Source organism: Panthera leo, chromosome C1, assembly GCF_018350215.1.
Source record: "Panthera leo isolate Ple1 chromosome C1, P.leo_Ple1_pat1.1, whole genome shotgun sequence".
Lineage (NCBI taxonomy): Eukaryota > Metazoa > Chordata > Mammalia > Carnivora > Felidae > Panthera > Panthera leo.
Window position 1 is genome coordinate 194040812 of NC_056686.1, and position 24610 is coordinate 194065421.

The following is a 24610-nucleotide window of genomic DNA, read 5'->3' on the forward strand; positions in this document are numbered from 1 at the left end:
CTGCTTTTCCACAACTGACAACAAAAAAATATATTCCAAGAATCTCTCTTAAGAGTTCTAAGCCACACAATAAGAATGAACCTAGGAGCAAAAATTAGATTAATTCCTACCCAAATGTACTGTTGCAGGTGGCCTCAAAGTAGTAGTCACTGAATTGAGGGAGAGTTGGATGGCCTGAGAAAAATAACTAATAAATTGATTAGTCTATAGGCTCAACAACTATGAACAAATGAAATCTTTGGTTGTGATATTTTCACATTTAACTGACTAGAGGCAAACAGAATGGAAATTCACACTTTTGAGGAAACTCTAGTAGCATAAAACATCCTTTACCTGAGAAACCCAAACTTGCACCAACAAGAAGGTCTACCAAGACCTTGTTATACTTCTAGAGCAAGATGTCTTATTAATTATTGTAAGAACCTATCATGTGTATCTTATTTTCTTTTCCTAGGAGTTTTTATTGTAGCTTTCCTGTCTCTATTACTACATACATAAAACAAACAAGAGTGTAAGAGGGTTAGAAAATTGTCTATTTATTTAATAGGTCACCACATCATAAGGAATCCAATCTGTACCTGACTGAAAAGACACTACTCCACCTATTGAAAGTGACTTTGAATTGTCATCCTGAGGAGTGGAGGTTTTCTCTATGAGAAGGGAGTATATGGATATTTGGGTGGCCAAAGAGGCAAACTAAACAGACTGTTTATTTTCTCTCAACATCTATTCTCCTCTTTTTTGATAATAGAACCCCTTCAGTTTTAGCTGAGCTCATGGTAGCTCAGCAAGGTACTATATATTTCCCAGTCTTACTTGCAGTTAGGTGTATGTCATTAAGTCCCTAACAATCAGATTTGAGCCCAATCAATGCGTTACTTGACATTAAAAAATGATTCTGTGTGAAAATCAGATGAGCAGCTGGTGAGTAAGTTTCAACAATGCAAGCAAGGGCAGCATCCTAGAGGCTGGCAAAGCCAACAGGTCCCTGGCAAAACCCTGTGAAACATACCACATACCTAATTCTTGACTATGAAATGAGAGAAAAATAGATTCTACACATTCATATTGAGGTCTTCTTGCTGTTTATGACACCTTAGCATATAACTTAACCAATGCACCCCTCCCTCAAAATTACTTTATGCTTTTAAGAATCATTTAGGTTAGCAAGCTCTCATTTAAAATGTTTATTATCTTTAAGAAGATTATGCCTCATTGACATACAAGTTAACAATGTTAATAATGTACCACCTAGTTGTATATACACACAGGAAAAATAAACAAGCAAACAAAAAAATAAAGGAAAAAAACAGCTGTGGGGGCACCTGGGTGACTTGGTTGGTTAAGTGACCGACTCTTGATTTCGGTTCAGGTCATGATCTCACAAGCTCTGCATTGGGCTCCACGCTTGGGATTCTCTCTCTCCCTCTTTCTCTGCCCTTCCTCTACTCATGCTTTCTCTCTCTCTCTCAAAATAAACAAACGAACATTTAAAAGAAAACAGTTGTGAACTCTAAGAAATTTTGGCATGGTGATAAACTAAGTTAAGGGGTAGGGTTTAGGATGTCCAAGGACAAACTGAGACTGGAACTAGAAAAGACATTAGAAATGAAAGGGAACAAGAATAATCATAATATATTGTGCAATCCCGCCTAGAACTCTGGCAGAATCCAGTGTGTCAATTACCTAAACTGAAATTTTTAGTATTAGTTTAAAAGAATTCACATATCAAACTGGCAAATTTAGGTTTGTTCCCCTACCATCTATTCACCCCTTCTCCCAGCCAAAGAGAGGAAGAGAGAAAGAAAAAAGGAGTATAGGGAATATTCATACATACTATCAATATAACCCCCTTTCTCTTATACAGAAAAAATTTTGAAAGCTAATGGCCTGCTAAATAGTCTTAACTGTGTTTTTAAAATCCTTGCATAAATCAAACACTGACAACCAAGAACATATAAGAAAATTAATAACTTTTTAAACTAATCAAAACATATATGCTAATGGAATAGTGTGAAGTCATGCCTGTCAGCATCTCAACAAGCACTGTGTGTGTGCGTGTGTGTATGCGCACACGCATGTCTCTTTTGTTCAAGAAGCCAAGCCACCATGCACCGCGTCCAAACTCTACAGTGCACAAGGGCCCAGCTGAAAGTACAAGCAGTGCTAAATTCAGCAAGAAGTCTATATTTTAAGGCTGTAATTACAAATCTAAATCTGCTCCGAGTTCTTGAAGAAGCACCTTTTTGTTTTGCACAAAAATGGGCTAATGATGGCCCTACGAGCCACTATGATGGGCACTAAAAAAGAATTAGAAAAAAATGATCAAATACCCTTGTTACTCTAAAAGGGGACTACCACAAACCTATAATTGGGCATAGGCATTTCTTCTACTGCTGAATAACCCATGTTCTGTAAAATAAAATTATCTGAACTTACAGAGAAAATAGAATTGGAGCCAGACCACTCAAAATCAATGGAATTTTAAAATCTGAGTTCTAACAAAATAGCAATCCTTATAAAAATATTAGTGTAGTTTTTTCCACTGGCATTTGTATCTACTAGAATAAGCCAGTCCACCCTTTAAAGCTTCATATCCTGGAGCTCATATTTCTTTTGATGTGGGTTCTTAAAGACAATCACTTCTAATAGACACCAGTTTAATAAACATTAAAAATATCACTTAGAGATAGACTTCTTCATCAGTAATTTATTTTTAACACAAGGGAACTATCTTTGCAACTTCTGCAAAGCAACCTGCAATTTCCTCAGATCTTTTAACATAGTGGAATATATAGTAACTTTTAAGCCAATAAACCAGCAATTTACTGCACTGCAGGGTGGTACTTTTACAGAATTTTCAGCGTTTTTCTTATACCATTAAGGTTTTCTCTCTTTAATTGTGAAAAAGTTTGCCCCTGTTCATTCCAAAACATTAATATGTTTTAGGTGGTTTGAAAAACACCCACACCAAATTCTTTATTATATTGACATCATTCCCCTATATGCCTAATGTTAAGTTTTTTAGAGAGAAGGAAAATCACATAGGTGAGAAACAGATCTACATAAAGAGAGAAAGAACACTGGAGAATAAGTGAAGGTAAAATAGTAACTTTTATTTTTCTTATTCTTTTTTTAAAAAAAAATTTTAGGGGCGCCTGGGTGGCTCAGTCGGTTGAGCATCCGACTTCAGCTCAGGTCACGATCTCATGGGTCCGTGAGTTCGAGCCCCGCGTCGGGCTCTGGGCTGATGGCTCAGAGCCTGGAGCCTGCTTCGGATTCTGTGTCTCCCTCTCTCTCTGCCCCTCCCCCGTTCATGCTCTGTCTCTCTCTGTCTCAAAAATAAATAAACGTTAAAAAAAAAAAAATTAAAAAAAAAAATTTTAATGTTTATTTATTTTTGAAGGAGAGAGAGAGAGAGAGAGAGAGTAGAGGAGGGGCAGAGAGAGAGTAGAGGAGGGGCAGAGAGAGAGGGAGACACACAGAATCCAAGGCAAGCTCCAGGCTCTGAGCTGTCAGCACAGAGTCTGAAACGGGGCCCCAACTCACAAACCACGAGATCATGACCTGAGCCAAAGTTGGACGTTTGACCAACTTAGCCATCCAGGCGCCCCTTATTTTTCTTATTCTTAATGGATCTAACAGGTAACAAATCTGACTGGTTCAAAATAATTATAGCAACAATTAGTTGATTATGAATGTGTCCATGCATGTGTGTATGCTTATATATGCCTATGTATGCTATGTATAAGTGAAATAAATGACAGAAGTGATACAAAAAAAAAAAAAAAAACAAGAGGAAAAATTAGGATTATTTTGTCATTATAAGGTACCTGCAGGTTTATTTGAGAGCAAAGTTGAATTAGCTGTAAATGTAACCTCTAAAAAGAGTTTTTTAAAGAGGGCACCTGGATGGCTCAGTCAGTTGAGCAACCAACTCTTGACTTAGTCTCAGGTCATCATCCCAGGGTCATGGGATCAAGCCCCATGGAAGGCTGTGCGCTGGGCATAAAGCCTGCTTAAGATTGTCCCTTCTCCTCCCCGCCCCGCCCCTCTACCCTGTTTGCTCGCTCTCTCTAAAAATAAAAAAAATATAAATAAATAAATAAAGTATAATTGATATTCTAAGAAAGGAAAAAAAAAGTGGAATCATATGTTTAGTTAAAACCACAAAAGGCATTAAAAATGTGGAAGACAAAAATAGGAGCAAACAACAAGGGCAACAAATAGAAAACAGTGACAAATATAGTAGATATTAATCTACTACATCAATAATAACTTTAAACATCAATGGTCTAACTATACCAATTAAAAGACAGTGATTGTCAGAGTGCATAAAAAAATAAGACCCAACTATATGTTATCTATAAGAAACCAACTTTAAATATAAAAACACATACAGATTAAAAGTAAAGAGATGGAGAAAGTTACGGTATGCTAACATTAATCAGAAGCAAGCTGGAGTAGCTATGTTAATTTCAGACAGCAGACTTCAGAGCAAGGGAAGTTATCATGAATTACAGTATAATAAAAGGGTCTACATCCAAGAAGATAACAATCTTTAATGTGTATGTGGCTAACAAAAAGAGCAACAAACTATCTGGGGCAAAACGGACAGAACAGCAAGGAGAAATAGGTGAATCCACTATTACAGTCGAAGACTATAAAACTCCCTCTATCAGAAATGCACAGATCCAACAGGCAGAAAACCAGTAAGGATACAGCTGAACCATTCATTGACTAGACATAACTGACACTGACAGCCTACTTCATCTAACAACAGCGGATTATACATTCTTCTCAAGTTAACAAGAAACATAAAAGAGGGGTGCCTGGCTGGCTCAGTTAGAAGAGAACGTGAATCTTGATCTCAGGTTGTAAATTTGAACCCCACATAACATGCAGAGATTACGTGAAAATAAAATCTCAAAACACACACACACACACACACACCAAGAGACATAAAAGAGACCACATTCTGGGCCATAAAACAAACTTTAGTTAAAAAAAAAAAATAGAAATCATGTAATGTCTGCTCTCAGACCACAAGGGAATTAAATTAGAAATCAATAACAAACAGGAGTGCCTGGCTGGCTCAGTTGGAAGAGCATGCAACTTTTGATCTCAAGGTCATGAATTCAAGTCACACAACAGGTATGGAGATTACTAAAATTCAATTAATTAATTTAAAAAATAACTAACTGAAAAATCCCCAAATACTTGGAAATTAAATTACACACTTTTAACTAATGCATGGGACAAAGAAGAAATCTGAAGATAAATTTTAAAATACTATAAACTGAATGAAAATGCAAATACAAGTCACCAAAATTTGTAGGATGCAGTGACAACAGTCCTTATGGCGAAGTGTAAGAGAAAGTTACACAATACATAGCATTAAATGCATTATTGGAAAATTTTTTAAAAATCTAAAAACAATCACACAAGCTTCCACTTCAGGAACCCAGAAAAAGAAGAGCATATTAAACCCAAAAGTAACCAGAAAAAAGAAATAATAAAAACTAAAAAAAGTCAATAAAACTGAAAATACAAAGTTGAAAAAAAATCAATGAAACCAAAAAATGGTTCTTTGAAAAGATCAATAAACTCAATAAGTCTTTAGCCAGACTAGAAAAAAAGAGAGATGACACAAATTACTAATATTAGAAAGAGGAGACATCACCACAGATCCTATGGACACTCAAAGGATAATAAAGGAATATTATGAACAATTCTAAGTCCACGAATATGATAACCTAGGTGAAATGGCCAATTCCTTGAAATGCACAACTTGCCAAAACTCATACAAGAAGAAATAGACAGGAAGGTGGATGGGGGTGATGGATTAAACAGGCGATGGGAATTAAGGAGCGTACTTGTGACGATCACTGATTACTGAATGGGAAGTGTTGAATCACTATATTGTACACTTGAAACTGTATATTAATTAACTAGATAACCTTAACAAAATACTCCTGGGTTTGATATAAATAAAATATGTAAATTTTTAAAAAAGGGAAAAAAATAGACAATCTGAATAGGTCTATATCTATTAAAGAAAGTGAATCAATAATTAATAACCTTCCAAAAGAGAAAGTACCAGGCCCAAAGGGGTTCACTGGTAAATTCTACCAAAAATTTAAGGAAGAAATTTTACCAATTCTCTACAATCCCTTTCAAAAGATAGAAGCAGAGGGACCACTTCTTAACTCATTCTTTGGGGCGAGCATTACTCTAATACCAAAACCAAAGACATTATAAGAAAACTACAGATCATTTGTTTCATGGAGATAGGTGCAAAAATCCTCAACAAAATATTAGCAAATTAAATTCAACAATGTATAAAAAGACTTACATACCATGACCAAGTGGGATTTATGCCAGGTATGCAAGCCTAGCTCAACATTCAAAAATCAATTAATATAATTCATCATATCATTATATCAATAGATACACAGAAAGCATTTCACAAAATTCAAAACCAATTCAGGATAAAAACTCTGTTATACTAAAAACAAATACAAATGAAAAACTCTCAAGTTAACTAGGAATAGAGAGAATTTCCTCAACCTGATAATCTACCAAAAACCTACAGCTACATTATATTTAATGGTGCAAAACCAGAAATTTTCCCACTAAGATTAAGAACAAGGAAATATATGCTCTCACTTCTCATTTTCAACATCACAGAAATCCTAGCTAATGCAATAAGAAAAAGAAATAACGGATACAAAGGTTTGTAAGGAAGAAATAAAACTTTTTGTTCATAGGTAACATGATTATCTATAGGACAAATCCAAAAGAATTACGCACAAAAAACCCTGCAACTAATAATTACAGCAAGGTTGCAGGATACAAAGTAAATATACAGAAGTCAACTGCTTTCCTATATACTAGAAATGTATAGGTGGAATTTGATTTAAAAACATATTACCATTTACATTAGCATGCCCATAAATAAAATACTTAGATATACGTCTTATGAAATATGTGCAAGATCTATATGAGAAAAATTTCAAAACTCTGATGAAAGATATCAAAGAGCTAAATAAATAGATATTCCATGTTCAAAGACTCACTGTTGGGGCATCTGGGTGGCTCAGTCGGTTAAGAGGCCGACTCTTGATATTCGCTCAGGTCTTGATCTCACCATTATGAGATAGAGCCCCGTGTCAGGCTCTGTGCTGAGTGTGAGGCCTGCTTGGGATTCTCTCTCTCACTTTCTCTCTGCCCCTCCCCTGCTCACTCTCTCTCTCTCTCTCTCACTTGCTCTCTCTCAATACTAAATAAACATTTAAAAAAAAAAGACTCAATATTGTCAGTATGTCAGCTTTTTCCAACTCAATCTACAGATTCAATAAAATCCCAATCAATTCTTTTTATATCTTACTTCTAAACAATAACAAAATGGACAACCCAATTAAAAAATAGGCAAAGATCGAATAGACACCTAACCAAAGAACATACAGATATGACAATAAGCATATAAAAAAAATGTTCAACATCACATGTCATTAGGGAACTGCAAATTAAAACAACAGTAAGATACCATTACACACCTATTGAAATAACCAAAATCCAAAACACTAACATCAAACGCTGACAAAGATGTGGAGCAACAGCAATCTCATTCATTGATGGTTGGAAGGCACAATGGTATAGCTACTTTGGAAGAGAGTTTGGCAACTTCTTACAAAATTAAACATACTCTTACCATATGATCCAGCAATTGCACTTCTTGGCATTTACCCAAACAAATTGAAAATTTATGTTCACACAAAAAAATATGCACATAAATGTTTATGGAAGTTTTACTCATAATTTCTAAAACCTGGACGTAAGCAAGACATCTTCAACAGGTTTAATATAAGTAAATCATGGTATATCCAGACAAGAGAATATTATTTAGCACCAGAAATATGCTATCAAATCAGGAAAAGACAAAGAAAACTTAAATGCATATTATTAAGTGAAAAAAGGCACTCTGAAAAGACTGCATACTGTATGATTCCAACTATATGACTCTAGAAAAGGCAAAACTATGGAGACAGTAAAAAGATTAGTGGCTGTCAGGGGTTGGAGGAGAGAAGGATAAATAGGCAGAACACGGAAGATATGTAGGGCAGTGAAACTATTCTGTATGATACTACAATGGTGGATATATGTCATATATATTTGTCCAACCCATAGAATGTATAACACCAAAAGTGAATCCTACTAATAAACTATGGACTTTTGGTAATAATGATGTGTCTATACAGTACCGCTGTGGTAGGGGAGGTCAATAATGGGGGAGGTTACACACGTGAGGGGACAGGAGATACATGAGAACTCTCTATACTTTCTACTCAATTTTGCTGTTAACCTAAAACTGCTCTAAAATAAAATTAGCTTAAAAATATATAAAACAAGGAGTTTATTTTAATTGAAATATTACTTTCCTCAGTGATGTCTATATGGCAAGACATAAAGTATTTCTTCACCCTTTTGTAGCTATTACTCCATTTTGCAATTACACTTGAATTTCTGCTCTTCTGTCACAAACTGTCACTCAAGTATCATTACAATTTCTCTAGGATTGTTTTTCATTCAACTTTTTCTGCTTCCCATTCAAGTAAAATAAAAGAAAACCACACTTTTCTCATCTATTTCTGAAGTGTCGAGAATTTTAAAGGTAATAAATGCAAAACTAACTTGCCAACTTCACATTATACAAATATAAAGGTACTCTTATTTGCAATTTATTAATGAAATGTTGTTAGTCTCTTTACTCTCTGAATGTCAGACTGAGTTCATACTTCTATTTGTCCAATTTCTTGAAGGGAAATTCATCACCTGATTTTACCTCTTCTTGTCCTTTCCACTGGTAAAATAGAAAGCACACACTATGAGTATACACTTCTCTAGGTCTGCAAGAAATTACTTATTTTTTCAATCTAGAAAGGTTGACCTGACAGCCTCTAACTGAATAACAACAGTTCTCTCCTTTCCTGGTAAATGTCTAATTTTGCGTAAAAGAATTTCCTTATCAAGACTGCCAACTATCAAAGAAATTTGAATATATAGGGACTAATTTGGGGGAAACAAAGAGATGTTTCTCCCAACACCCAAGACAGCTGGGTGATTCAGTAGATACTGTCAGGTTTCCTCAAATAAGACTTAACCATGTTTCTTCCTTTTTAACAACCTTGGAGGATCAGAATATGTCTGTGACAAAATCTGTGCGTTTCCCCACATGCATCCTAGATGAAAAGTAACTGATCATCATTTCCCAGAAGAAAATGCTAGCACTCTAAGGTTTTACCACCAGATGAGAGAGAACATAATTGTAGCTGAGTCTGTCAGTGACTCACCCATACCCCCTGACACTTACCAGTTCAGCGCACAAAGACCTGACTTCCAAATGCCAGCACATGCATTTCTTTGACCCAGGGCTTTTCTGTTGTTGCCTGAGCTTGCTTTGTCACCAGAGTGGCAGAACAAAAAGGCAGGGGAATTAACCTTCACCTAGTAACTGAAGGGACTTGATGTATAAATACTCCAGCTTCCTCACCTCTCAAATGGGTTAACTCAGGCATGTATTTTACCATGGTTCCCCAAGTTTCTCATGGAATAATTAAGCTCCAGTCTCTTACACTAAATTACTCGATAAGACACTCTTTATTAGCTTTCAAATCCATGCCTTATTATGTATAGGTACTTTATATTTAGTATTTCATCTAATCATCTCTAGAACTCTTTAAGGTAGGAATCTGATTCAAGGAGTTAAAAATAACATTAACGTTGCTCAGGGTCACAGAGCAAGCCATGACTATTACACAGGAGGTCCAAAACCTGCACTCCTTCACCAAAGGAACAGAACATGGAAGGGCGGGGGGGGGGGGGGGGTTCTATTCATATTATAAGGATTATATCTCAAACCTACAAAAACCATAAAATCATATTTTCTTTTCCAAAGGAAAACAGCTTTTAAAAAAATTTTCCAAAACACACTAGTCTCTCAACCAAAAGTTATTTTTAAGGTAATCAGTAATGTCATTATGAATTAATCTATTGCCTACATTTTTTTGGGGGGGAAGAAAAGGGTCAAGTCAAATACACAATGGAAATGGTAATGGCTACAGTGAGTGCTTTCCAATTTCCTAAAAATTATATTCCTTCACAGCTAAATTCCCTAATCAGAATGAAGGAATTTGTTTTTCTTATCAGTACTTAAAAAAAAAATAGGAACAGAAGACATTTATAATAATATAATCCAAGATTTTTTAAATAAATATAATTCATTTTACTTATCAACCTTTAAATTACAAATGTTAAATATTATAATAAAATACTTTTAAATGTACATATTTTGTCATGCTGTATTTCATTTATTCATTCATTGCATAACCACTCATGCTGGTTCTAAGATGTATAAGATACATCTTGTGGCCAGTTTCGTACTAGAGAAAAAGGAAGGGAGTGGGGGGACAAAGTAAAAATAAACTACAGAATGGATGGAGAAAAGACAAACATATGGAGAAAAATTTCATAGACTGCCAACCCCAATTTTTGTATCTTTAAAACTACATTTCCAAATATAAAAAAATTCCTTTAATTAACAAATACAAAAAAAACACTAAAAAGTAGACAATGCTAGGCAGTGAATATACAATGACATCAAAAGTAGTATTTGCCCTTAAGTTACTTAAAATTAAGTTGAAGTAAACTTTAGTATTTGCCACTGTAGACCTCATGATTAAATTCAGAAGTCTGTTCATATTCAGTAGAGATAATGAAAATGTAATTGTATTAGCACTACTTAAAGTTTAGGTCCACAAAATGCATTTTAAATGTATTTTATGTTTAAGGTTTAACTTGAACTTCATTCATTAAAAATATTCATCTACATTTGAAACGTGAATTTCCAGAAACGCACAGGAAATAACAAAAATAAATTAAAAAAAATAAAAGTAGACTAAAAAAACTTATTAGGACAAATGTGTTAAATTATTAAATGAATTTAACCTGTAAAAGAACTCCAATTTAAAAAAACAGAAATCATTTTTATATTCACACCAAAAGATACAAATAATTAAGTTTGCGTTATTCTCAAAATTCAGTCAGCATCAAAATTAATAAAATGGAAAAACAATATTTCCCACATTATTAGCATTAGTAAAAATATTCAAAGCAAAGTTAATATCCAATTTTGGGGGAGATACATAAAATCAAGAAATGCAAATAAAGTTCAAATAGCAAAAAAAGAACAAAAAAACCTAAACAATTATCAAATAATTCAGTGACTTAAAGAAGTCAAAGTTGTTATAAAATTTAGTATTAATGATTTGAATCGATCAGATGAATATAACCTGAGAATGAAGTGGATCTGAACTCTAGAAATATAGGTATTTCTAGAAATACAGAAATATCTAGAAATATCTAGAAATATAGATATGAGCTTTAATAACCAAGGCATCTTAATATAAATGGCCAATAATGCAAGAGGCTTGAAGTATATCTTAAAGAATATTAAACTTCTTAAATTCACTCTTTTCTAAAATATATGTGTAGTGTCCTTGAGCCTTTCCAAGCTGATTATAGGAAAAAGAAAGAATGAGAAATAAACTTTCCAAGCCTGAACCCAATTTTTTTCCAGGCTACTTTACTTCAATTTTCCTTAATAAACTGGCAAAGTTGAGAAGAAAATAAAACGAGATGTATATTGCTTGATGCTCTGTATAAAAAACCTTTTAATAGTTTGAATCTCCCTATTCCTGAATGTTTTATACAAGTGTCTAAACTTAGTGTTCTCTGACTAAACTTAAGGAAGAAAGGCAAATCTTAAAATATCTTGACCAATCAGTAATTATATGCTTAATATATATGAGATTTTTTTTAAGTTTAAAATGTGGTTTTCAGGGATGCCTTGCTGGCTCAGTACAGCATGCAACTCTTGATCTCAGGTTCATGAGTTTGAGCCCCATGTTGGACATAGAGATTACTTAAAAATAGAAAGACAGATAGATAGACAGGTAGATAAATAAAACACAATAAAATGTGGTTTCCATTCTTACTATGTGTTGGGTTATTAAGACTAACATAACTTAGGAAATCATATAGAACAAAATAGGACATAAGGATAAACTATATGGCAGATCAAGTACTATAGGAGATCAATGAAAGAAAATCTTAAAATCAGAACAGTCTAGGAAGACATGATTTTCTGATTTTTGTTTCCAACTTAAAAGAGACAAACTTGCCCATTAGCTGTCTACAACAACAGAAAAGTAAATAATTTACTAAGTTTACCTACTAAATTTTAGTAAATTGAATTACTTTAAAAGCATTATATATATGTATATATATATATAAATTGGTAAATTTCTTCTTTCAGAACTCATGTACTTAATAATTCCTGTGGCTCTAAGATCAATGAATGATACGCTGACAAAGTTGCACAGTCCAATAGCAAGAACAGTGGTTTTAAGTCTCATATACATGGACAAGAATCCTAGTTCCATCAATTATTTGGCTTTTTGACCATGGGCAAGTTGCTTAACCATGCTGAGACTGTTTCTTCTTAAGTAAGATAAAGATAACAACAGTCACTTCCAATGGTTGTTGAAAGGATTAAATAATACAACATATGTAAACAGCACAATGCCAGTCATGTGCTTAATATTAACTCCCACATTCAAACACATTTCAAATATAGTGATAACAGAACACCAAAAGACTGAAATGCTCTCTTTGTTTTACATTTTATTCTTCACCATAGAAACTGATATACTGACTTTCTATTTATTAGTAAAAATTAATGTGTTCAGCTTCTAATTCTGTAATGACTCTCATTCATCTCTGAGAATTTGATAAAAATGATGGACCTCTTCCTCCCAAAATACCACATATGCACAGCATTTCGCATCAATTTAGGGACATTAACAGATTCTGTGAAAGCTAGATTGAAAATCATGTTCTATCTAGCAATTTAAAAAAACTTAATTCAAATTAAGTAAAATTTTAAAATTCAGTTCCTCAGTTGCACTGGCCACATTTAAGTGCCCAATAGCCACATAAGGCTATTTGATAACACAGATATAGAACATTTCTATCATCTCAGAAACTTCTATCAGATAGGGCTGTTCTGGAATATTAACACAGTGTGATATATAAAAAACTATTTTACCTCTGCGTTTGTTTGGTTTTAAATATTTGGATACCTCTCTTTAAAGCAGATCCTCAAGAGTGTAGAGACTATGAATATTTTGCCCGCAAATAAATCTTCCAGGTCCAGAACATAGTAAGTATTCAATCTAATAGCTGACACTATAATTGACTAAATTGGTAAAGACCAGAGCTGAAAGGTGGGAACTCAAGGAGTATACAAATGTTGTAATTTTTTTTTTTTGAAATGGGGAGGCGCCTGGGTGACAGTTAAGCATCCAACTTTTGATTTCGGCTCAAGTCATGATCTCACAGTCATGAATTCAAACCCCATGTGGGGCTCCACACTCAGTGTGGAGCCAGCTTAAGATTCTGTCCCTCTCCCTCTGCTCCTACCCCACTTGTGTTCCCTCCCTCTCTGCCTCTCTCTCTCTCAAAAATAAATAAATAGTTCCCAACTTAAAAATACACACACAGACACACACAAAAAGGAGATCAATTTACATATACTCTCAACTAATAAACTCCTAAAGTCAATGAGGGCTCCCTGCATGCAGACTGAAGTTTTTAATTTTGACTATACGTATTGGCTAAAATATGCAAAATTTTCAGTCTTGTCTATAGCCTATTCTATTCAAGAATAGGAAAGATGTTTACTTTTAGCTAAAGAGCTTACATTACTCCTATATGGATTTTTCCTAGATAGAGCAGTTGAGTAACTCATTTTTAAACAGTATGTATATATTCATACATAGTTCAACAAACAAAACATTTTAAAAATTCACCAAAGTTTTATAACTTAAAGATTATGGCACTAAAGTTTTAGAAAACTTATTTCCACTTAACGTATCTTGAAATCAAGACAAAATCGCTGCTATACACAGAACAGTAAAAGGTCTAAGAATAATTTTGCACTTACACTGCCACATTTTTTCTAATGGTATATTCATCCAAATCATCATCAGAGCTGCTATCAGTTGCATCAGAATCCAGACCTTCTTCAACATGAGACAACAGCCCTGTAGCGGACAGTGCAAATCTTTGGATTTCTGCAGCTGTACACCGTGCAAAGCCATTTTTTGTATCACTCCACAATTTATTCTCTGCAGTCAACATGTTGACTTCTGGCTTAATTTCAGTGCATTTAGGTAAACTGCTATCCAAAATTGTGGTAGGTTCATGAAAGATCTTCATTTGGGGGAGTTGATGTTTCATAGAAAATTTCATTTGTTGACCATAGTGCTTAACAACATGCTTTGCCAGGAGCATCTGCAAATGTTTCTGAGTTCTTCTAGCTTGGCTAAGTAAAATTTTCTGTTTACTTACACAATGAAGTAAACGAGCATTCACTTCTTCCTCTTTTTCAGCAGCTGAGAAACCAACAGGCACATTTGAGTGGCCAGGCCCACTTTTCTTTTGAGCACAGTGCAATAAACCTTTTTTAACTTCAGCATCAGTAACTTTATCCAAAAGTGCATTCTTTTGGTACCATTTACAGTTTTGTAGTTGTACTTTATCTACATTAATGTCTTTGGTTGTATTTGAATCCAAAATAATTTGTACATCTGTCGTGCACTGGCTTGTGGTATCTGACAGAGGTTCCTTTTTGATGAACTCTTCAGAATGAGAATGACAGATTTTACTAAGCTGAATGTTGCTGCCATTACACAGTATGTTTTTCAGCTTACTGCAATTAGGTTCCCCTAATTTCCTTTGTTTGTAATTTTCATTGTATTTATTTAATGTAGAATTTGAACTCATTAAAAGAACCGTCTGATAATGTTTTGACGACTGAGAGGAGCCAAAATGTTTTAAATTCACAAAGTTAGTGTTAAGAGTAGGTTCAGGAGTTGGAAATCCCAGCATCTGAGACAAAGTGTCTTCCTTTAACTTTTCATCTACAGTTCTTGGACTTTCCATGCATAGCATCTTGTCAGACTCCATGGTACTTGGTAAAGATGAAAAGCAGATACCCTTTGTTGCTGCCTCCCTCAGAGCTGGGGTCATGGCGAATCCTGCAGACAATTACTGGAAACCTAAAATAATGTAAAAATAAATGATCAAATATCTAGAAAAAAAGGTTTCTGCTTACACTTTTTCCAAGGGCAACATTTTCAATGTTTCTGATTAAAATGTAAATGAAACCAAATTCCTCCTTTATTTCCCAACACCTAATAATATCTCTGTTCTTTCCTAATTCATAAGGAATTCAACAAAGACTAAACTATTCTTCACTCTGACTGTGGGCCCAATTCCAAAAACTCCAATTAAGGTTGCACATTACCTAGCACATGTTAGACAAATGCTTGTGGATGTGCCTCAGGACTCCTTTTTCCTTTCCTTTTTTTTTTTTTTTTTTTTTTTTGAGACAATGTTTAGTGAAAGGCAAAAGAAAAAAATTCCAACCTGGAATTGGGGAATTATATTTGCAAATGTAACTTAATCTCATATTTTCTGCCAAAGTAAGAATTACTTATCCTTATAAAATATAGTAAATTGCTCAAAACATCCATTTCTCGACTTAAATTTCATAATCTGAACAGTATAAATATTAACTAAAATAAGCTAAATGTTATAAAAGATGTAAGTAACTGAACTAGAAATTAAAAAGTATATAATTTCACAACTGTTAAAATAATATGATAGCAAAAACTTGCTTGATAAGCAATGTGCAAAATTTTTCTGAAAAAACATCTGTAATAATTTTTTTCCCTTTTCACAATGTAGAGTCATCAGTTATCATTATAAAAGCTGTTACTCCTGCCTGGAAAATAGTGGGGGCTGTAACAGATAACTACTAAAGATTAATCCTATAATTAAACAAATTTCATTGTATTTTATCAAAAGAAAAAGTGTATATACCATACAGTCTGATTCATTAAAAAAGTTAATCCTATACCATTGAAAATTATGAAGACTGAATAGTGAAAAAATTTGTATATCATTAAAAATTACGAGTTTTATAAGATACTGTGCAATGATACTACAGAAGTTTTGTTTCAACGCATGAGAGTTAATAGTCATTTAAATGGCCACACTCTCGTATAGTATGTCCCCAGGTGCTAGCTGTTAACTCTATACCCTCATTCTTATAGAAAAACAGAAAACCAAAAGGGGATTCTTTGCAAAGACTAGCAAATATCAAAGGTAAAAGAGCATGAAAGTTTCAATGCAGTTAAAAAAAAAATACTTAAAAGCAAGTTATAGTCTAGGAGAATATATTGGCAACATATACAATAGAAAATAATTTGTATCCAAAATACATAAAGGACTCCTACAAATGAGGAAACTAGTTAGACACTTCACAGATGACTTCCAAATGGTCATTAAACACATACTCAATCTCACTAGTAATGAAGGAATTATAGATTAATAAAGCAAGAGAACAGTTTCCCAATCACTAAATTTAAAATAATGTTTTAAATCTAAAATATCACTTATTATGACAATGTGGGTAAATAAGATTTCTCACATCTATTTGGACTATAAGTTAACTCTAAATTTGATATTAATTTGGAAAATGTATTTGTCACAAGTGCACAAGACAGCAGTGTTTGTAACAGCAAAATATTCTTTCAAAGCAACCTAGTTATCTAGCAATAAGAGGATGCATAATAAAGCACAATGGAATACTATACAGCAACTAAAAAGAATGATCTTAATCTATATATATATCAATATGCACAAATCTAAGAGTATAAAGTTAAAAAGAATGGTACAGTATATGCTACCAAATAAATACAATACAAACACAAGCTCTCTTTGCTACAACTACTGTGAGAATGAGAATCATTCTCAGTAATCAAACTGTAGACTTTCAAGAAAATGTTGATGTCACTCTGAAGAGACGCACTGTTATTGTGAAGGGTCCCAGAGGAACCCTGCAAAGGAACTTCAATTACCTCAATGTAGAACTAAGTCTCCTTGAAAAGAAAAAGAGGCTCCGAGCTGACAAATGGTGGAGAAACAGAAAAGAACTGGCTACTATTCCCACTACCTATAGCCATAATCAAGGGCATTACACTGGCTTCCAAGATGAGATCTGTGTATTCTCACTTCCCCATCAACACTGTTAGTTATAAAAATGGTTCTCCTGTTGAAATCCAAAATTTCTTGGGTGAAAATACTTCCACAGGATTTGGATGAGACCAGGTGCTGCTTGTTCAGTATCTCAAGCCAAGATAGATGAGTTAATTCTTGAAGAAAATGACATTGAACTTGTATCAAATGCAGCTGCTTTGATTCAACAAGCCACAACAATTAAAAACAAAGATATCAAAAAAAATTCTTGGATGGCATCTATGTTTCTGAAAAAGGAACATTTCAGCAGGCTGATAAATAAGATCTAAGTTGTCCAGCTATAGAAACAGCAAGATGCCAGATGTATTTTAGACTTGAGGTATTTTAACTTCTTTTTAAGTTTTTCCATTTATGAGAGACAGAGACAGAGCCTGAGTGGGGGAGGAACAGAGAGAGACAGAGAGACACAGAATCCGAAGCAGGCTCCAGGCTCTGAGCTATCAGCACAGAGCTTAACGTGGGGCTCGAACTCATGAACTGTGAGATCATGACCTGAGCCAAAATCAGACGCTTAACTGACTGAGCCACCCAGGCGCCCCTGAGAGATTTTGAAAATACAATAAAACCTACATTGATATGGGGGGAAAAATACAAACACAAGACCACACCATATATACGTAAGTGTGTGCGTGTTTATGTGTTTACAAGAATAAAAAATGAACCAGAAAAATGTCCACCAAATCTGTGAATATCTGTGAGCTGCACATCAGATAACTTCCATGAAACAGAACTAAAAGTGGTAGTTTAAGAGAAGTTGAGTTTCAACTACAAACTTTAGTACTGGGAGGAAAATGACTTAAATGCAAAATGAACAAATGTTATTGGTTGTTAATTCTATGTGATAAAAATATAGATGTTTGGGGGCACCTGGCTGGCTCAGTCAATACAGCATGCAACTCTTGATCTCAAGGTTGTGAGTTCAAGCCCCACATTGCATGTAGAGATTACTTAAAAAATAGAGAGATGTTTGCTCTTTTTATATTTTTCTGTGTAATGTCTCAAAAAATATGTAGACATTCTTCTCTCCCCAAAGTCTATTTTTAGTTTCTAATTTTATAAGAAATATTCTATTATATTCTAATCTATAAACATCTACAATAGTATTTAGATAACTACACTGCTCTCTAAGGAAAACTGTGTTAATCACAGATGAGGTAGTCATATTCAAAAGGTCCTATACTCTATCCCCTCCCTCCCCACCTTCTCTCTCTCACTTTGAACAAGGTGCTAGAAACATAATTAAAGTGACTAGTAGCAGAGGCAGAAGGTAAAATGTCATGAGGCAGCAGAGTTCATCTTAGGCCCTTGATAAACTAAATATAAGGGGAACAAAAATAAGAGGTAAAAAAATAAAGAGATTAATAGTTAAGAACTAGAGCTGGTAGCAAAAAAAAAAAAAAAAAGAAAGAAAGAAAGAAAGAAAGAAAGAAAAAATGCAGATTTAGACTGGCTAAGACACATTTACGGTATAGAACTAGAATAAAACACACACACACAAAAAACTCTGGTGAGATCTCTAGGGCTTACTTGGTAGTATCTACCAGTTTCTAAAATGATCTTAATAATCCCTGTCTCCTGGTATTCATGCCCTTTCTATTGGAGTATGGACTGGATTTAGTGACTTGCTTCTAGCAAACAGAAGGCAGGAGAGGTGACGGGATAGCACTTCTGAGATTAGGTTACAAAGGGACTGTGGCTTTCATCTTGTCACCCTCATTCTGGAATGCCAGCTGCCGTGCTGTGAACTGGGAAGACCCACATGGCAAAGAACTAATGTCTCCAGCAACAACTACCTAAAGCCTGCCAAAATTTATGTGAGTGTTCTGAGAGACCGATCCTTCCCCACTCAAGCCTTCAGATGACAGAAGACCCAGCCAACACATGGAATGCAGCCATGTGCAAAATCTTGAGCCGGAAGCACCCAGCTAAGCCATGCTTAGATTCCTGATGCACAGAAGCTGTGAAATAGACATTAAATTGTTACAAAGCAATAGGTAACTAATACACTTGGATATGAAGACTTTTGGGTTCTAGTCTCTGGAAGCCCCATCCATATCACAGTTACAATTCTAGGATTTCCATAAAGTGCTTCTATATTCTATTCCCAAGCATATCTTATAAAATTCCCAGCCTAAAACCTTTCTACTTTGCATCCAAAAGAAACTCCCAAAAATAGACATCTCCTGTAAATAAGAGATTAAACTGTGTTTGTATAGTTTTTTTTTTTTTTTTAATGTGATGTATCATACTGATTGATTTACAAACATTGAACTATCTTTGCATCCCTGGAATAAATCTCACTTAATAGTTTTATCATAAAATATAAGTGCATTTAATCTAATTTTAAATTATTAAATATGCGATCATTACATATTAACAATGTATCCTGATTATTCTAAACTTTACCACTTCTGACTTCCTCCATATTACATAAACTACATTTACCACTAATATTTCTAAGGATCTATGAAGGCTTGGATTTTTGACTATTTTGTTAACTACAGGCATCCCTCATTTTATCATACTTCACTTTATTACACTTCACAGATTGTGCATCTTTTACAAAGTGAATGTTTGTGGTAACCCCACATCAAGCAAGTCTACCGATGCCATTTTTTCAACAGCATATGCTCACTTCATGTCTATGTCACATTTTCATTATTCTCACAATATTTCAATTCTCACAATATTTTCATTATATATGTAATGGTTATCTTGATTGGTGATTATGACTCACTGAAAGCTCAGATAACAGTTTTTAACAACAAAGTATTTTTATAAATTCAGGTATGTACAGTTGACCCTTCAACAACGAAGGGGTTAGGGGTGCCAACTACCAATGCTGTTGAAAATCCATATATAACTTTGATTCCCCAAAACTTAACTACTAGAAACTTTACCAATAATATAGTCAATTAACACATTTCACGTGTTATATGTAATATATAGTATATTCTTACACTAAAGCTAGAGAAAAAAGTTATTAAGAAAATACATTTACAATACTATACTTATTGAAAGCATACTGTGTGTATAAGTGACCATACACAGTTCAAATCTATGTTGCTCAAGGGTCAACTGTATATTGTTTTTTTTCAGACATAATGCTATTGCATATTTAATAGACCACAGTATAGTAAAAACGTAACTTTTGTATGCACTGGAAAGCAAAAAAATTCATTTGACTTGCTTTATTGCAGTATTTGCTTTGTTTTTTGGGATGTAGAACTAAACCCACAATATCTCCAAGGTAGGTTTATCATCAACATGAAAAAGTATCTGACATACAGCAGATGCTCAGTAAATATCTGGTGGATAAATAAGTGGTTACCATTATACTTAGAATAAAATCCAAAGTCGCCCTTTCTATGATCTACAAAGTTCTACGTTATCAGGTCCCTGAATGCTTCATATGCTACAGCTCTCTTCTTAGATTTACTACACTCCAACAACACTGGCCTCTGTGCCACTCTTAAAACACACCAGAAAGTCCCTGCTTCAAGGCACTTTGTACTTGTAATTCTCTCAGCCTGGAACAATCTTCCACAGATAAAATGGCTGGCTCCCTCAATTCATTCATACTTCTGCTCTACGATCACCTCACCAGAGTCTTGGCTTGACTAATACATGTTAAATAGCTTGAGCCCCTCAATTCATGACACTCCATTCCCTCATAATGTTTATTGTTCCTGATAGCACTAATCATTACCTATTATTTTATTACATTCTATTGAGGAATTTATTTTAAGAGAACTATATTTTGGTCAACATTCTAATCACTGGCACTGAAAACAATGCCTGGTACACAAAAATTGTCAGATATTTATTGACTGAATTAATAACAAACGAGTCATGATTTTGAAATGTGTTCAGAGATTTAGGTAGTAATAAATAGTAACAACACCTATTTTAATTATTTTTAAAATAATAGATTAGGAAAAGGAGAATTGTTTAAAGAGCATCTACGCAAAAGCCTAAGCGTTACTTCACCATTAATGATGACAGACTGAATGCCTTTGCCCTATGATTGGTAATGAGTCAAGGTGTCTGTTCTCGCCACTCCTATTCTCACCATACTATTGGCCTAGTATTCTCACCATACTATTGGCCTAGCCTGTGGAATAGATGAAGAAAGAATAAAAGACACATATTGGAAAGGAAAAAGTAAAACTGTTTCTATTCACAGATGAAATGATTTTCTACATAGAAAATCCCAAGAGATCTATACAAAGAGCTCCTAGATCTAATGAGCTTACTAAGGTAGCAGATAAGGTCAAGATACAAACATCATTTGTATTTCTAAAATTAAAAACATTAAAAAATTAAAAAAAAACACCAATTAAAAAAAAATCAAGGAAGACCTAAATAAATGGGAGTGATACACTGTGTTTATGTATTAGTTTATTCAATATTTTAGAGTGTTAATTCTTCTTAAACTGATCTACAGATTCAACACAATCCCAATTAATCTTGGCAGAATTTTTTGCTGATATTAACAAGCCAATTCAAAAATATACTGGAAAAGGCATGGAACTAGAAACTAAAACAAGAAAAACAACAAAGCTAAAGGATTCAAACTACCTATTTACCTACAGTAGTCAAAATAAGTATGGCACTGGTAAAAGAATGAACACTTAACAGAAAGAATACAGAGCTCCAAAACAAACCAGCACACATATGGTCAACTGATTTTTGACAAAGATACAATGGCAATTCATTAGTAAAAAGGCTAGTTTTTTAAACAGTAAAAACTAGTAAAAAGTTTTTAGTTTTAGTAAAAACTAGTAAAAAGACTAGTTTTTTTAAACATTGTTCTGGAACAGTAAGATAACCATATGCAAAACCTGAAACTTAATCCATACCTCACATGTTATATAAAAATGGTCACATCCAATAGAATGGATCACAGACATAAAAGTTAACTTAAAATCATAAGACTTCTAGAAAAATATGCAGAAGAAAATCTTTGATTCTGGGTTAGACAAAGATTTTTTGGATAGAACGCCAAAAACATTATTCATAGAGAAAAAAATGATAAACTAGACTTCCTCAAAGTTAAAATACTTGATAAACTAGACTTCCTCAAAATTAAAATACTAAATAAACAAAAGAAATTATTCAAAACGTAACTTAGGAGTTTCTGACATATATATGCACAAGACATATGTTTAAGTTAGTAGAAATCAGATGTGCATACTCCTGAAAGATAAGGAGTTACCATTCAGGTTAACTCTAAATAATGGTTTCAACCATTACATAGTTTTAAATTGTTAACTATTTTTAGTCACCAGCTCATTTTTATGCATAATGGACAACTGGTTAGAGGCAGATGCATAAGGAATACTGATTTAGAGCATAAAATAATGAATTCTGCAAATTCACCTCAATATTGAGCTAAACAATTCCTGGTGACTGTTGATTTGTCCCAAAAGTCCAAGTTCTTGAGTTTTCACACTACAGGTGGCAGTCAATTGTTCAACATACTGTAGCTTTTCCCCCCTAGGAGTACATACACTACAATGTGTTGATGTGGACTCTACAGCCATAATTTTCTTGCAAGTATTTTGGAATGATATATGTTTCTAATATTTTTGTGCTTGCACAGAGTTTTGATGATGGTTGCTTTTTTCCTTATTTAAGGAAAAAAATGGCCAAACAAATTTTAAAGACTTACAAATACCAACTATAAAAAAATGCCAACACGTTAAGAAAATGACATAAGCTTAATTCCATAAGCTGTATTCTGTATGATCACAATTATTTTATAGCACTTAAAGGTATCTCCAGGATTCAGAAGTCAATTTAAAAAACAAGACAGTGAGAATATCTGGCTACAACTCATCTGGTTTTCATTTGAGTATAAAGACTGTCCATACCACAACATGTTATTTATAGAGAAGTACTCGTGAATGGCAGCTGAAAACCAATTTCATCTTTTAAAAACAAAACAAAATAAAAACTTTCCAAAAGTTACAGAAATAAACAAGTTGAAAAAAAAAAGAATTAACTTTTTAAAAGCAGAAAATGAAGAAATGGCCAACTTTGAGTCATAAATATAGTTTTGTCTATTTTTGGTAGAAGCTAGATTTTTAACCTCCATTTAATATATATTCAATCTAAAACCAAACATTTAACAATTCAATTAATACACATTTATTGATCAACATGTAACAGACACTATCCCAGTTACTAGAAACATGAGTGAACATGAAAAATAAGGTTTCCATTCTCACAGAGCTTACATTCTAGCAAATGGTAGATATAGAATAAATACACAAATAAGAAAATATCAAGCAAATAAGGATTCCATAGTGTTTTTATAAAAAATTAAATAGTGATACAGCATGCCAGCATTGGGAGTTAATTTAGATTTGTAGATGAACAAAGGCCTTTGTGTTGGTGACATCTGTTCTGAGACCTGAAATGACAATAACATGCCAACCAAGATTTGGGGGTAAGAGCCTTCCAAGAAAAAGGCAACTAATAAAAACCTCGAAAGCAGAAATAAATTTGTTGTGTTTGTGGAACAAAAATAAGAAATATATCTAGAACATAATGAGCCAGAGAGAGAAAGTAAGAGGAAATAAGATCAGAGAAGCAAATGGTTTGCACAGACATTTTATGTAAGTCAAAGGAAAACCACTGAAGATATTTGGATAAGGTAGTAATGTGATCTAATTTACATTTTTATTTTTAAAAAATTACTCTCTAGCTGTTCCATAGAGAAAAGGTTTGTATGGAGAAAGAATGGAAATACCTTCCAGGAACAGAAGTAGGGAGACCAAAAAGCTACTTGAAGTAATCTAAACAAGTGATGGTACTGGTGGCTTAAACTAGTGAGGTAGTTGAGGGAAAAAAAAAAAAAAAAAAAAAAAGGATGAATCTGAATCTAAGATATGTTTCAAGACAGTTAACAAAACTTTTGTCAGCCAAGATTTCGTGGGGCCTAAGGTAAAGAAAGCAATTAAGTATGACTCTTAGATTTTTGGGTTGAGCAACTGAGTGATTAGTGATGTTATTTTCTGAAATTGGGCAGACTTGGGGTAACAGGTGGTTGAGGGAGAAAGAACTTTCTGGGTTATGTTGAGTTTGAAGTACCTATTAGCCATCCAAGTGGAAGCAGTCAGATAAACAAGTCTAAAGTTCAAGCAAAAATTCATAGTTAGAGATATTATTTTGGAAAGTCATTGGTTATAAATAGTATTTAAAGCCAAAGGACTAGAAGAGTTTATCTAGGGAGAGAATATAGGTAAAGAAAAGAAAGGAGCCCAGGATCAAGCCCTGGAGTGCATTCACATTTGGGGGGGGGGGGGGGGGGCGGCCACAAAGGAGGAGGAGCTACCAAAGAAGAAGAGTCCTAAAAAGTACAGTCAGTAATTGGAAG

General features: G+C 33.8%; 1 protein-coding gene and 1 pseudogene across 9 annotated transcripts in view; one reads left to right on the top strand and one right to left on the bottom strand.

Moving 5' to 3' along the window:
- The window catches only part of KANSL1L (KAT8 regulatory NSL complex subunit 1 like), a 134043-nt gene that overhangs the window by 100557 nt on the left and 8876 nt on the right, over positions 1–24610 (bottom strand). For all 9 annotated transcript variants that reach the window (XM_042950004.1, XM_042950003.1, XM_042950000.1 and 6 more), the window contains exon 2: positions 14066–15182. In XM_042950004.1, coding sequence (XP_042805938.1) covers positions 14066–15153 — 1088 coding nt within the window. In that variant the 5' untranslated portion in view covers positions 15154–15182. The remainder of the gene's footprint in view (positions 1–14065; positions 15183–24610) is intronic.
- On the top strand, positions 16835–17615 carry LOC122226574 (annotated as a pseudogene).